The sequence below is a fragment of the Pestalotiopsis fici genome (genome assembly GCF_000516985.1).
Source record: "Pestalotiopsis fici W106-1 unplaced genomic scaffold PFICI_Scf_5, whole genome shotgun sequence".
Taxonomy (NCBI): Eukaryota; Fungi; Ascomycota; class Sordariomycetes; order Amphisphaeriales; family Sporocadaceae; genus Pestalotiopsis; species Pestalotiopsis fici.
The window spans coordinates 881,450-895,733 of NW_006917095.1; the positions used below are offsets into that span (position 1 = coordinate 881,450).

At 50.5% G+C, this 14,284-nt stretch overlaps 7 protein-coding genes across 7 annotated transcripts; 2 read left to right on the forward strand and 5 right to left on the reverse strand.

Moving 5' to 3' along the window:
* Window positions 1-89: 89 nt before the first annotated feature.
* Window positions 90-554, reverse strand: PFICI_07583 (uncharacterized protein; the record flags this gene model as incomplete). Its single annotated transcript, XM_007836164.1, has 1 exon — window positions 90-554. One exon carries the CDS (start codon window positions 552-554, stop codon window positions 90-92), a length of 465 nt encoding a protein of 154 aa, XP_007834355.1.
* Window positions 555-1,680: 1,126 nt separating this feature from the next.
* Window positions 1,681-2,825, forward strand: PFICI_07584 (uncharacterized protein; the record flags this gene model as incomplete). Its single annotated transcript, XM_007836165.1, has 2 exons — window positions 1,681-1,921; window positions 1,975-2,825. 2 exons carry the CDS (start codon window positions 1,681-1,683, stop codon window positions 2,823-2,825), a joined length of 1,092 nt encoding a protein of 363 aa, XP_007834356.1.
* Window positions 2,826-3,117: 292 nt separating this feature from the next.
* Window positions 3,118-4,236, reverse strand: PFICI_07585 (uncharacterized protein; the record flags this gene model as incomplete). The annotated part of the gene is made up of 3 exons (XM_007836166.1): window positions 3,118-3,441; window positions 3,498-4,068; window positions 4,118-4,236. The coding sequence occupies 3 exons, from the start codon at window positions 4,234-4,236 to the stop codon at window positions 3,118-3,120; spliced, it is 1,014 nt and encodes a 337-aa protein (XP_007834357.1).
* Window positions 4,237-5,432: 1,196 nt separating this feature from the next.
* On the reverse strand, window positions 5,433-6,188 carry PFICI_07586 (uncharacterized protein; the record flags this gene model as incomplete). The annotated part of the gene is made up of 2 exons (XM_007836167.1): window positions 5,433-5,652; window positions 5,803-6,188. The coding sequence occupies 2 exons, from the start codon at window positions 6,186-6,188 to the stop codon at window positions 5,433-5,435; spliced, it is 606 nt and encodes a 201-aa protein (XP_007834358.1).
* Window positions 6,189-6,353: 165 nt separating this feature from the next.
* On the reverse strand, window positions 6,354-6,641 carry PFICI_07587 (uncharacterized protein; the record flags this gene model as incomplete). The annotated part of the gene is made up of 1 exon (XM_007836168.1): window positions 6,354-6,641. One exon carries the CDS (start codon window positions 6,639-6,641, stop codon window positions 6,354-6,356), a length of 288 nt encoding a protein of 95 aa, XP_007834359.1.
* A 1,348-nt stretch (window positions 6,642-7,989) lies between these two features.
* On the forward strand, window positions 7,990-9,182 carry PFICI_07588 (uncharacterized protein; the record flags this gene model as incomplete). The annotated part of the gene is made up of 4 exons (XM_007836169.1): window positions 7,990-8,163; window positions 8,242-8,433; window positions 8,497-8,541; window positions 8,604-9,182. The coding sequence occupies 4 exons, from the start codon at window positions 7,990-7,992 to the stop codon at window positions 9,180-9,182; spliced, it is 990 nt and encodes a 329-aa protein (XP_007834360.1).
* Window positions 9,183-9,626: 444 nt separating this feature from the next.
* PFICI_07589 (uncharacterized protein) lies at window positions 9,627-13,802 on the reverse strand (the record flags this gene model as incomplete). Its single annotated transcript, XM_007836170.1, has 5 exons — window positions 9,627-11,169; window positions 11,227-12,113; window positions 12,164-12,585; window positions 12,639-13,208; window positions 13,259-13,802. 5 exons carry the CDS (start codon window positions 13,800-13,802, stop codon window positions 9,627-9,629), a joined length of 3,966 nt encoding a protein of 1,321 aa, XP_007834361.1.
* Between the last annotated feature and the right edge of the window lie 482 nt (window positions 13,803-14,284).

Here is a 14,284-nt window from a genome sequence, read left to right on the forward strand (position 1 = left end):
GAAAAGAAAAAAGAAGAAAAGAAGAAAGAAAAAAAAAAGAAAAAGGAAAAGAAAAAGGTAAAAACGGAGAAAATAAAATGAAAAGGTTATTATCCTTTTCTTATAGGCAGGTTGTTTGGCTGGCAATATTGCACCAAGGAGATTCCATGCAATATGACGTACACACCACAATTGTACGCATCCTCTTGTGCCAGCACCTTTGTCGAGGTGATCTCGACAGTGGCCTCCTTGGGAAAAAAGTTGGACAGGGTCTCAGCCACGCGTTCTCGATTGGCATTCTTCACCACATCTCCTTCCATTGTGTCGTGAATGACTGCGGAAAATGCGTTCGATGCTGTGGGTAATGTTCTTTTCAAATGAACAAGGACCCAGTGGTCGACATATTCCTTGTCATCTGGCTCATCGCCGTTCGTGTCGTATCCAAGCTCGAGGCACATTGGTAGGAGATACCCATGCTGGGACAGAGTGATGTCGTCGTTGACCCAAAAGTCTATTTGTCCAGTGCCACTTCTGAGGAGGGCAGGGGGAATCACCTTGTACCCGGGAGCCTGCATCAGTTGAAGCGCAAGAAAAACGACTTCGTCTGTAAGATATTCCGGGTGTTGGAGCGACTCGAGCTCGTTTGGACTCAAATTGCGCTTGCTTCCATTAATCTCAACGGCCTCTAGGTCATTGGAGCCCGGAAGGCTGGCTCGTACTTGGATTTCACACCTATTTATCACAAGTGCACCAGAATGGGCGCGCCCTCTTACTTTAACACGCTTCTAGAAACCCGACAAATGAAACTAGTGGGAGTGATTCTGATGTAGAGCGTAAAGGGCTGTACAGAGACACCAAAACCGCTCCCCTTCCATGACCAATATTTATGTCTTCTGTAGAGTCAACATCAGACCTACGCCGGATTCTTCAATGACTGTTTATTGTTTGACGAGGAAGACAATGAAGCTAAAGGGGGCTGTTGAATATAAGTAAGCTTTTTACTTGGATAACAGCGGGGATCCAACCCCATTAGCAGCCACTTGCAAAATAAAGCATTACTCTTTAGGCCACTGTTATTAGTGGCTCACTACTAACTATTACGTTTATTTGAGGCAAATGAGATTATTAGATGTTTTTATGCATTATTTTGAGTAGTTAATATCGAAAAAAGCGTAGGGCGATAAAATGGCGCCTTTTCAAAGCCCTTTAAAACTCTAGATATTATGCATAGATGTGATCAAGGGTTGGGTATGTACCCAGTCAATAGCAAGCGTTCCCCTTAGACAAGGCGGCCGGGGCCCGGCCGAGTTACCGGTCGCGTTTCACGGCCCTTCTCTTGGCATTACGCGGCCGACAAGGAAGACGCAAGCGGACTCCACAACGGACGGCGATGATCTTCAAAACGGTAGCCCAGTCTTGCGTCTCCTTTGAAAACAAAACAATTTGGTTGGTCCATGACAGCCCCGGCCAAACCCACGAGCTCCGTACCTGCAGCGACTTGATTGATCAATCAGGCCCCCTGGTAGTAGATTGGACAACAACGTTCTGGGTAGGTATTTATACTGAGAACCGCTCTTGAGAACGTTGATTGTAACAGTCGTCTCCTAGTTCTTGAGCGCATCCATCAATCCTTGATATTTTATACTTTTAGGCTGTTGAACAAGACGTCCTTTTCCAGAAACGTTAATCGAAATCGCCAACATGGTTCAAATAAAGACTTTGGCTGCTGCGTTGGCGCTGCCATTGGTCCTCGCCCACCCAGGCGAAGACAAGGAGATTCTCAGGAAAGAAATGGCACTGCGAAATGTTCAGCATGCCAAAGCCACCCGATCGTTGGCTTCGTGTCAAGATTCGCCTCAGGCCAAGGCTTTGCGGTCCCGTGCGGCAGCTCGACGTTTGGCCAAGGCCCGCGATCTCCGAGTCAAGCGTGGACTAGTCTCTGGTAAGACTTCCGTGGGTGCAATGATCGTGAACAAGAAGCTGACCCAGATGCAGAGAAGATGAACCACCAAAAGAGAGATCTCACCAATCTCGAGATATACTCCAATCTCAGCCACAACAAGACTTCGAGCCTCGAGTATACGCTCGATACTCCGGAAGAGACGATTTTTGGTTCCAACAATACTTGCGCATTGGTACCTGAGACAACCATTGGTCCATACTATGTGACTGGAGAGTACATTCGCCAGGACATTACCGAGGGGCAAATTGGCGTCCCGATGCACATTGACATTCAATTCGTGGACATGAACACATGCGGACCGGTTGCAGATATCGCGGCCGACGTTTGGCACTGCAACAGCACGGGCGTCTACTCTGGCGTCGACTCGGACGGCGAGGGCGGTTTGAACTCGACCTTTTTGCGCGGCGTCCAGTTCAGCGACGAGGATGGTGTCTCGGCCTTTGACACGCTCTTCCCTGGTCACTACGATGATCGCATTACCCATTTCCACCTCGTCGCCCAGCACAACTACACTGTGCAGCCCAACGACACGTACACGGGCGGCACCACCCTGCACGTCGGACAAATCTACTTTGAAGACGCTCTGGTTGATGCGGTAGAGGCCACCTACCCGTACAACACCAACACGATCGAGTTCACCAGCTGGGAGCTGGACGGTTGGATGCTGGAAGAGGCCACTTCTGACTATGACCCCTACGTCGAGTACGTGCAGCTTGGTAGCGATCTTTCAGATGGGCTGCTCGCTTGGATCACGGTTGCCGTCGACCTGAGCAGCGACCATACGGCCAACCTGACCGCGGCTGCATCCTACTACGAGGGTGGCGGCGTGGCGCATAACGGAAGCGACAAGGGTCTGCCTCCCTCCAACCCAAATGCTTCATAGATTTAGTGTTGAGTAGAGTATATATTTCAATTGAAGTCAATTTTCGATTTGAGACTTGGATATTTAGTCCAAGCCATCTTTATTCAGCCAAAGCTTCCCATTGTCGCCAATGTAAGCCATCTGATTTACTGCAATTCAAGTAATGTGATGAGTAGAATGATGAGTCAACGAGGGCACAAGCGCTCACGCAAGACTCAATAGTCGGTCAATAACCACACAGCGAAAAGTGAAGATTAGCGGTTCCGGTCAATACGACGACTCTATTCAATTGGCTATCTGAGGATCGTAGCTTCTAGTTCACATATTCAGCACAGATCAAGTCCCCACCGAGATCCATGACGTCCCCCACGGTGGCGTTGGGAGCGATATTGACCATCCACAGATTATGGTTCAAGGTCGTCGTGTTGTATGCATCTCCGTCATAGTCCATGATGGCGTCGCTGGGGAAGAGCCAACCATAGCTGACAAGGCTGGAAAGCTTGGGAATACTTCGTCCACCCATTTCATACAGACGGCTGGGTAGGTTGTCCTGCTGCCATCTCCACCAAAGACGATCGAGGTTGGTGTGGTGAAGGAAAAAGAGCGGATCGCCGGGAGACGCGGCTTGGTCCTCGAGCTATCATCATATCAGTATGCTTTTGAGTAGGTGAGTGCTGGACATTTGGGACATACCGTTCCACCAACGGCCAGATGAGCGGAGCTGTGAGGATACTTTGACCAACACGGCCAAGCTTCAGTATAGTTTGACTTGGCAAAGCAGGCGTCAGAGTATGTAGTGTTGGCCCATGCCCAGTACGAATCGTCATAGGAGCGACTGAGGCAGTATTCCGTGACATTCTTGACACCCCAGAGCTGATTGAGACGGAGGGTCGTATTGGCAAAAGCACCGTCAACGACGCAGCCATCCTGTGTGGTGCCAAAGCTCAACTCGTCGGTGCCAAAGACGGAGGCATCTGCGAGAGACGTGCTGGCATCTGCATCGCGTTGTTCGTCCCAGTAAGGCTGCGTGCCAGTGTAGTTGCACTCTTCTTGGAGGAGCTTCTCGTGTACGCGCATGTACAACCGGTGCCACGGGAGAAAGTCTCCGACACCATGAATGACGTTGGACTGTGTAATGTGTACCCAATGCAGTTCATCCCATCGCGTAACAGCGCCATCAACAACACCGCCCTTGGCCGGCGACTCGATCAAGCATTTCTCGGCACGCAGATACTCGGCTTTTTCATCATCGGTCAAGGTATGCCTGATCTGTTAGCGACTGGTATCGTATGAACCCGTTTGAGTATGCTTACCATGCTTTGCGTTGGTTGACTTGCGTGCAAGTTCCATTGCCAAATGAATTAGAAGCAGTGGCAAGACATGCTGAAGCAAGTAGGCCCAGGAATGTATATCCTTTGCGTGCAAAACCCATGATTGTCCCAAAGCTGCCAGGTGTCGTCGCTCAACCTATACACTCCTGTTTTCAACTACAATGGGCAAGCGACAATCTTTTTATCCTCTTGTCGTATCTGGAGGGATCGCCGTCGCCGCGATCCCTATATCCATTATATTACGTGGCCTGTGGATTTACGGTCAACGGCAAAGTCTGTATTAAAGATAGGGCTTGGAGGCTGGACGGCGGAAAGGGCACGTTGCGATTAGGCGCTGGCTGGAGCCCTCGCGCCCTGCCGATTAGCGGCCATTGCGGGAACACGGCGCCAATTTACCCCCCACCACCCGAGGACAAACAGCACCGATAGCGACACAAGTTAGGTGGCCGCCCTGGGAGCCATGGCAGCACTGTCTTTCGGTCCAATGTGACATTCTTATCGTGCATTGCATGTAAAATGCTGTCTCAAATTTGAGATGAGACCAAAAACATAGCATTTTCCTTATTAATGATATAAGACTTGCACCAAATATTTCGAGAAGCAATCACGGAATGTGGGATGTCGGGGGGCATACTACCCATACTACCCTAAGGTTAGCACCTGCCCAATACTGCTCCGCAGGCTCCATATTCCAGGGCTGGGCCTTTTGCATACGAAATACTGCTACACTATAAAATAAGATGCCGGGCAGGGGTCCTTCGCCCCAAGCCGCTACCTGCAATCATATCCACCTTATTACGACGACTAGCCACGGCACAAGTATACTAGAGAGTAAAAAACCGGAACAAAAAGAAATCACAATTATGCTTGCCAGCAATCACTCCCAGATGTCATGCTTTATCAAAAAGGCTTACCATGGAAACACGTAACTGAGCAATCCGTTCCTCGGCGTCCAATTCATAAAGGATGCAACCACTCTTTGTGTCTCTGTGTTTCGAGGACCCAAGAGACAAACATTCCCATGCTCATCCTCGTCGCTGTCAATGGTAAAATCATGATACACTGCCTCACTCACTGTCGATCAGATCACTCCGCTTGGATGAAGGCGGACAAATCAAAAGTATCCGATTAGTGTAGCTAGTGGCTCGATGTCCTTGGATTTCACATCACTATCTATTTCAGGATCACAGTCGTCTGGCATGCTGTCGACTCTGGTAACATGGCTCCAATGGCCGCGAGGCACTATTTGCCGCATATACCTTGAATGCTTTCTGTTCTTTCCGATCGCCTCAGACGGTCACTTAGGTGAACACATATCTCTTTTGCCACCAACTCCATGACTCTCCTGTCTCGTCGTCTCACCTATCCGAATGATGCTACCAGCTGCCTTCATACAATCAGCTGGCTCACTGCTACCCGTCTCCTCAATACCACCAGCTCCCTCTATACCACCAACTGCCTCTATACCAATAGCTGGCCCAACACCACTATCTGACTCCATGACATCGATTTCCTCGCTGTCATCTTCAATCATGATGGAATCCATGGCACCTGTCCCCGAGCTGACACGGGCCTTCTTTCCGGCATGGGACGCCGAAGGCTAGCTCGTGATGACTCTGAGACTTGACATCTGGGAATGTATGCACTGTTTAAATCTCTCGTCACACTTGTCGCTATCCCAGTAGGCAAGCGACTTGTAAGTGTCTCTATCTCTCCTAGGGTAGTCTGGCTCCTGGCTGGTCTCGTCGAAATGGCGCGCTGTTAGGCTCCATCTATCCCAACGCGCAAGCGTCTCTTTATCGCTTGGTGCCAACGTGACATGGCTGCGTCGCATTATCTCACTGTATGCCTCGTAGTGGGACCGAATTGTTAATCCACCGTGACTGCCGCAGAGGGCCGTGATGCCTAGAGCGTCTCGAACTGCTTCAATGTCGCTGACGCCAAGTTGGAACAAGATTTTATCGTCGCCTGGCTCCCATGGATTGTAATTTGCCCGCGCCCCCTCTGCCCTGAGTTGAATCAGAAAGTCGCCGCCCAGGCTCTGGGTCTCCATCTTCAATGAATCCTATATTAACATTGCCATGGCTCCTCTGTTGTTGGGTAGCAGTGGTGTTGATGCAATTGTCCTGATGGTTTCAATGGGCAAGGGTCTAAGTGTCCCCAAGTGACCTGACACACGGAAGGAAATGGCAATTTGCAGGGCATATCGAAGTCTTGGTCACTCGCCCTCCCACAGAGGGTGAGGCAGAAGATGGCACAAGCATTTGTAGAGCACCTGTTTCTCTCCTTCGTCTGACTCTCTCAGGCCCCAGGTGAAGAGGTCGTATGGCGTCGATTGGAAGATGTGCAGCATCATGACCCATAGCTCCTGCCAACCTTCTATGTCGTTTTTGACCTTTACAATAGACTCAATCAGGTCTTCTTCTGCCTCGGTTTTCACTTCGCCGTCTTCCGCGGTCGCTCCGGCAGCATTTTTCAGTGCCTCCTCGATGGGGCTGGGGCGCATGACTCAACACCCATGATGGGGGCTTGGAGCTTAAATGCCCTGTAGAATAAGACGGATTAGCACATGATAAGTCATCGACAAGCACCCACTTACTAGCAAGCTGATTGCCAGGACCTGGCTCCGTCATGGTCTTGCGTTTCTGTCCCAATGACCATCCTGTCGTCTCTTGGAGATGCCGCTGTGGCGTAGTGGCGTCTGAATCCTCATGATCATCGACAGTCCCCTGGCTGGTGTCATCCCTTCTTGGCCGCCCGGGTCCTCACTTGGGTTTGCTGGCAACTGGCTCTGGTTGAGCTTTTCTAGGTCTGCCGCGACGCTTCTGTCCCTCCACGTGTGGTTTGGGGCCAAATCGTTTGTCGTCAGGCTTTGTCAGTGCAGGCATTCTATTTTCCCCAACTCTTCGAAATGGTGGGTAAATTGCGCTGTTGAATTTAGATGAGTGTTGATGTGGAAATTTGGGCAGGAGCGTTACGAATGGGATTTGAGTGCACATCAACTGGCATAACCATCCGGGTAGCTGATAGCCTGAGGTAGGTAATATGTCATCTACTAGGTACGATCTAGAAGTGACCTACCATATCTTATCCATTAGAGATTCTTCAGACTGTTGTATACTATGGTTAACAAAGATTGATATAAACTTGGGCAGATGAATACTAAGGGACAATGTCGATCACGCTTTGTATCACAACTTATCCCAAGAGAAGGTCAAACAATAATGATTGAAGTCTCTGGCCAGAGCTCTTCATTACTGGATCCAATTTGGCCGACCCACGCCTCGCAGTCTTGGACGTGTTCCAGCGACATATCACACTGAGATGCTAACTAGGTAAGCATCTCAATATTATGCTTATTCAGTGGGTAGACGCACATCTCTTCATGGTGTAGAGTGTCAATGCTAATAAATTCAACTCAGAAAGACTTGACCTTGGGTTCAGGCACGAATCTGCTTAGGAACTGGACTGACCACGCTCTGATTGTTTATTCTATTGACAACATATCAATGGCAAGAGCTACGGCTGTGGGTCCACTTGACCTGGCCCTGGGCGGTGAAATGAATATGTTCTCAAGGCAAGTACTTTGAAACTATTGACAAACGGCAATCTGAGCCTCTGGTTGCCTGCACTGTTTTTTCTGCCAGATTGGCCGGCGGCAGCCTTGCCCACAATTTAAAGCTGCCTTTTCAGTTTCTCGCCCCCTCGAACCTTTCTTTTTTTTTTCCTCCTTTTTCCTCACCCGACATAAAAAAGTTTTTTATGTCACCACTGTTGCCGCTGCTGCTACTACTATTACTATTAGTAGTACGACTTCAATAATCAAAAAACAACTTTCGGAGACAGGTGACATCATGTCACCGTCGTCTTTCCTTGCTGCGCAGGCATGGAGCCTTTACGGCACCGTGTCAGCCCAAGCCAACAGAGACAGCGCCGACGAGGAGCTGTCAAGAGCCATGCAGTCGATAGCAACTGAGTTGCTGAACGTGCTTGAGTCAGGTCCCAACAAGGACATCAACAAGTCCTGGGTAAGTACTCCAAATCAATATTTGACATTCATTCCATCACCGTTCTCAAGACGTATGCTCATATTCTCAAACTATCAGGTCACGTACAAAGTTGTGTCAGCTAGTGCCAAACGGGTCTTTGGCATTTCCAATGCGCCATTTGACAGAGAAGAGCACTACCAGGCACGTGAGCAAGGCGACAGATGCAACATTGAGTCAGCTTTGCGCCAGCTGAGACAGAAACCTCTTGGGCATGGGGTAATCATGGACATCTTGTCAGGTGAAGATTTGGTAAATCAATACATTGAGTCCTTGTCTGATCCCCATGTTCGTATCAACTAATATGAGTACAAGCGTTTACACTGGCTGAATATCCCGCCTGCTTTGATGAGCCAGAGTGTAAGTACTTCTCATTTCTTCACATTTTCTGGTCCTTGTAATTAACTCGTGGTATCCGTTAGGCCACACCTTCCTCAGTACCAGAACAGTTCAAATCGGTTTCCGGGGGTGAGATGAGCCAGACTCTCGCTATGCCAGATGAGGTGACATATGAGACATACATATTGCCATTTCAACAGAAGCTACAAAAGGAGCTTAATGTGTCAATCCAAGGAGACAGCAGCACGATCACATTTTCGGCCTTCACCTACCTGCGTCGTGGCTCAGAGGCAGCGCCATTGGCCCTGGAGGCAGAGTGGCATTTTGTCAGAGCATGTCAAATTTTTGTGGCATGGCGGAGAAAGTGCGATCAAACGCCAGCGGTGCCAGATTTTGCCTTGTTTGTGCATCGTGCCATATTTGACCAGGTAACCCAAGGGTGGCAGCAGGTTGTGTCAGACTGTGAAGCAAGAGAAAAAGCGAGGCAGCAATCAGGTGTGCGCCAGCAGCGGAGGGATCAGCCTCCCGCCATTCTCAGGAGCCATCCGTACTACTCGGGGCCAGATAAGCCATTTTTGACTGGGTCAGAACTAGCCAGAAGCGCGCCAGTTTACATAAGCGACCTCCGAGCAACCAAGGCGGGGTCGCGACAACAGGAATGAAGAGAGAGCCAGACTTGAAGGAGCCAGAGAGGAGGACGAGTGACGGCGGGATATTTGGATATCATATGCCATTTGTATGATTTAGAGCCAGTCAGGAGCCAGTCAGGAGCTAGTTAGAAGTCATTTGGAAACCAGTCAGGAGTCAGCTATAATAAAGAATTGAAGATTCTTTCCAGCCAGGATATCCTTGGTATATTGAAATGCGTCGCTTCAACTCCTTGCTTTTGACATACTGCTATACTGGCCATTACTGCGGTAACATAAACATTACTAGTGCTAACCAGACTATAGACGCCATGTAGGAACGCGCGCAGTTGTTGCAAAGACAAGTCTGGAACTTGACAGGTTTGGAGGAGTAAGTACAGAATGGCATTGATTTTATCACCTTACAGATCAACTGGACATCCGCCGATATCGATACTAAAACTACCACCACCGCAAAAGCTAGTTGCTTGCCTCCTGAGCTAACTGGAACTGGCTCACAAATCTTCTCTCTGCGCCATTGACCTTTGCAGTTTCTACTTCAGTCTCGCCATCCTCGACCGATCCCCAAGCTCCTCCACCTGGCGTATCAATGACGAACCAATCTCCCTTTTCAACCTTGAAGTCTTTGCGACCACCGAGGCGGCACCACCTACCCCCTTCGCCCTTCTTGACGAGATAGTTGACACCCGACTTGCCGTCCTCTCCACCAAACATGCCATACGGACGAGTAACTCTCCTCTCACTCACGACACTGGCGCCGGCGTCCCTGCGGAACTCGTAGATCCGCCTTATACCATTACCACCATTCCACTTGCCCCGGCCACCGGTGCCCTCGCGAATGCCGAACTCGCGAAGGACGACTGGGTATCTCTTCTCGAGGATCTCCGGGTCCGTGATCCGGGTATTGGTCATGTGAATGTGCACGCCACTGGTACCATGCCACCCCGGACCGGCTCCAGAGCCACCACAGATGGTTTCACCGAAGCCGAAGCCGGAACCGGGAATCATATCACCGGTAGCTGGATCACGGTCGCCGTCGATGCCAAAGGAAAAGACATTGCAGTCACCCTGGCTGGCAGCACAGGCGGCAAAGGCTTTGATGACGACGTCGGTTACGCGCTGTGACGTGATGGGATTCCCGGCGCACACAGCTGCCGTCGGTGATGGGTTGAGGATACTGCCCTCTGGGATGGTGAACTTCAAGGGTCTCAGACAACCCTCGTTGAGTGGAATGTCTTGATTGATCAGACATCTCAGCACGTAAAGAGTGGCGCTGCGGGCAATGGCCTGCGGCGCATTGAACGAGTGGTAGCCCTCCTCGCCGGTACCCGTCCAGTCAAAGTGGGCAGTAGCTGTATTGGGATCAATGGTGATGGTCAGCTGGATGGGAGTACCGTCATCCATGTAGTCAATTGCCGTCAATGGCACGCCTCCGGTCTCTGCATAAGTTCGCACCAAGAACTCTTTGACGCAAGCCTCGGCATTGGCGGTGATGGCATGCATGTTGAAGTGGACGACTGCCAGGCCACGTTCGGCAATGAGCTCAGAAAGGAGCGCCGCGCCTTTTGCGTTTGCAGAAACTTGAGCCTTCAAGTCATTGATATTATCCGACAGCTTGCGCGTTCCTGAGCATCCTGGGAACTGGGCTGGGTCGTGTAGCAACCATTTAGTAACGCCTTCTTCATCAAATTTGCCGTCGCGCACCAAGAACTCTGACACAATAGTGGCGCCCTCTTCAAAAAGCTCGACACTGCCAGCTGGCATGGAACCCGGAAGTATACCGCCGATTTCTTGATGATGACCTCTTGAGGCAGTGTAGAAGATGATTTCTTTTCCAGATTCATCGAATACAGGAGTGATGCAAGTAATGTCTGGCAAATGCGTCCCGCCGGATATAGGGTGGTTGGCTACGATCACGTCGCCAGGCCGCAATTGTCCCTCGTAATGCTTATGCTGATACATGACGGCCTGTTCCATACTTCCTAAATGGACAGGTACGTGACTGCGAGGACTACATCAGCTGAGAAACTTACAAAGTGGGGATTCAATAGAGACTCACGGTGCATTTGCGACCAGTCGTCCGTCGGGACCAAATAGAGCACAGCTGAAATCAAGGCGTTCCTTGATATTGACAGAGACGCTAGTCTTTTGCAGGGCGTGGCCCATTTGCTCAGCAATGCTCATAAATCTGTGGGCCATGACTGTGAGTTGAACCGGATCGACTGTCTTCTGCTCTTCCGTTATTTCTTCCGAGGCCTCCGCCGAGGATCTGCGAACAAGTTCAATCACAACGTGCCGATCAAGAATGATGGCCTTGGCGGTGGGCGCCACAATGATTGTCTGTGTCTCGTCCAAGATTATCACAGGACCCTGAACCATGTCGCCCTGCGTCAACGACTTGAGGAAATAAAGGGGCGCACTGGACCATCCAGAGCTAAAGTACACATTAACTTGATCAGATGCCTTGTCGTTCGAGACAAGCACAGGCGAACTGGTGGCAATCTGTGTATCCAAAGCAAGTTCGGGTTCAATGGCCGAACTGCGGACCGTAGCCCTGACTCGCACGTTCTCCGCGAGGATCTCCCGTCCAGGCATGATGAATGAAAATTGCCTCTTGTGTTCTGCTACAAAAGCTTCGGCCCATGACGCACCGGATGCGGGCTGGGGGATCATGAAAGTCGTGTCAGATCCGGCGTACCGGAGATTCAAGAATCGCTCAAAACTTAAGGAGCCTTTTGGCGCTCCATCATCGATCAACTTTTCGGAAGCCGCCTTTTCCAAACTTGCCAGGCGATCTTGGAGGTTCTCGAGGCCTGTGCCGAGATCCGCCGAACAGGGCTCCTGAACATCGTGCACAAGATCTGCTAATGCCATGCCGTAAGCAGAGAGGATTGAGGAGTACCGATGGATGAGAATGCGATCAATGCCCAGGTTATCGGCGATGGCCTGTAAATGTCAGATCTCAAAGCCGAAGTAAATGACTGTAGGCTACTTACACATGCGTGTTGACCTCCGGCACCGCCGAAGACAGCCAACTCATGGTCCGAGGCCCGATAACCCTTGGCCTCAGTAAGTGACCGGATTGGTCTACACATGGTCTCGTTTGCGACATCAAGGAATCCCAGAGCGAGATCTTCAATTGTCTTTGGCTTACCACCGCCCTCTGCAATATCTGCATTGACCTTTTCTAGCAGCTCTGCAAAGGCGGCCCTAGATCCATCAGAATCGAGTGGTTCATTCTCGTTCTTGCCGAAGATCTTGGGGAAGTACTTGGCCTGCAGTCGCCCAAGAACCAAGTTTGCGTCCGTCACCGTCAGAGGACCCCCTTTTCTGTATGCCACGGGACCTGGGTGGGCGCTGGCTGATTCAGGACCTGCCAAGAAAAGCCCGTTTTTATAGGACAGAATACTTCCACCGCCTGTCAAGAGTTATTTATAGGCACGAGGAATGTGGATGGCAGTAGAAACGTACCTGCTGCGACGGTATCTACTTCAAGCTGAGGCGACTGGATGGTGATTCCAGCAGTGATGGACTCGAATGTATGCTCCAAGGTGCCGGCATACCTCGAAACATCTGTCGAAGTTCCACCCATATCGAAACCGATGACTGGTACTTTGCGCTCTGGATCGTAGCATGTCCGACTCATCCCTACTACACCACCTGCTGGGCCGGATAGAATGGCCTTCAACCCACTAAAGTTCTGCCAGCTCACGAGCCCTCCATCGCTCTGCATGAACTCACACCTCGCCCCGGTGTCATCTTCCAGATTTCCAACAAAGCCTTGGCGAAAGCCATCGACGTAAGCCTTTGTCAACGGCGTGAGGTATGCATCAGCTGTCGCGGAGTAGCCTCTGGAGATGGCCTTGATCATTGGGAAGATTTGCGATGAGAGGGATATCTGGGGGAACCCGATCTCGGCGGCCAGCCGCGCAATCTCCAGCTCATGATCAGGGAACGTATAAGAATGCAACAGGGTCACGGCTAGCGACCTGACACCCTTGTCAAAAAGGGATTGGAGGCTTGTCCGAGCACCTTCCACGTCTATCTCACGATCAGTATCACAGTTCCATTATTTCATCAGTAACGCTCACCAAGAGGCTCGAGTATCTTGACCGCCTCTCCTCCTATGCCTGTTTTGAGTTCAATGTCGGCTCTGTGTGGGTCCCGGAGTGTCGAGCTGTCTTCAGTAGAGTCGTGCAGAGTGACCCGCTCATCAATCTCAATGACCTCTTTGAATAGCGTTTCCGGCCTGCGGATATTGAGATCGAACAATTTTGGTCGCGTTTGATCTCCAATTCTCAACAAGTCTCTGAAACCTTTTGTAACCACGAGTGCACATGGAGTCGATGCGCGTTCGAGTAGCGCATTGGTGGCTACCGTGGTTCCCATCTTGATGGACTCGATGCCGCTGGTGTCAATCTTTTGGCCCCGCGGCAGGGAAGCGCCAGTCGCAATCTCCAGGATCCTCCGGATGCCCTCGGTAGGAGCGTCATCGTAGTTTGCAGGGTCGTGACTTAGAAGTTTGATGAGAATGTCTGGCCTCCCAGGCACAATACCGAGACAATCTGTGAAGGTGCCGCCACGATCTATGGCGATCTTCAATTTGGGACTAGGTGGGCTCTCGACAAAAGGCATGATGGATGGAAAAAGGCGACCGCTTGGTGATGGGCGGTCAGTTCAATCCAAGCTAACCTCTTAGAAACATTGCTACTTATGCTGGGATCAAAATGCAACAACCAGAACAGGCTATCAACCGCGACCCCGTGTATGATGATCGGTAAATGGTAGATGTTGGCCGGGCAGTGCTATCGCAGATCCAAGTCCGACGGAAGACTACCGTAGATACTAGATTCTGCAGCTAATCCCAGTGCTATAGTAACTAAAGCAAGCGGGGTTCAAGCTCCGGACCACCGCAACCCCCGCCGCTCCACAGTGGCCGAATACCACACCCCCAGCCAAGTTCCACTGAGTCTCTTTATCAGCGCGTACCCCGTATCTGGGTGGAAATGTGGGGTTCCAGGCAGGTACGTCTTGATAAGTGTTAATCAAGGTGGTGCTTTCCTATTGGAGTTTAAACTAGTCTGATATTGGTGTTAATTATATAATATATTAATTTA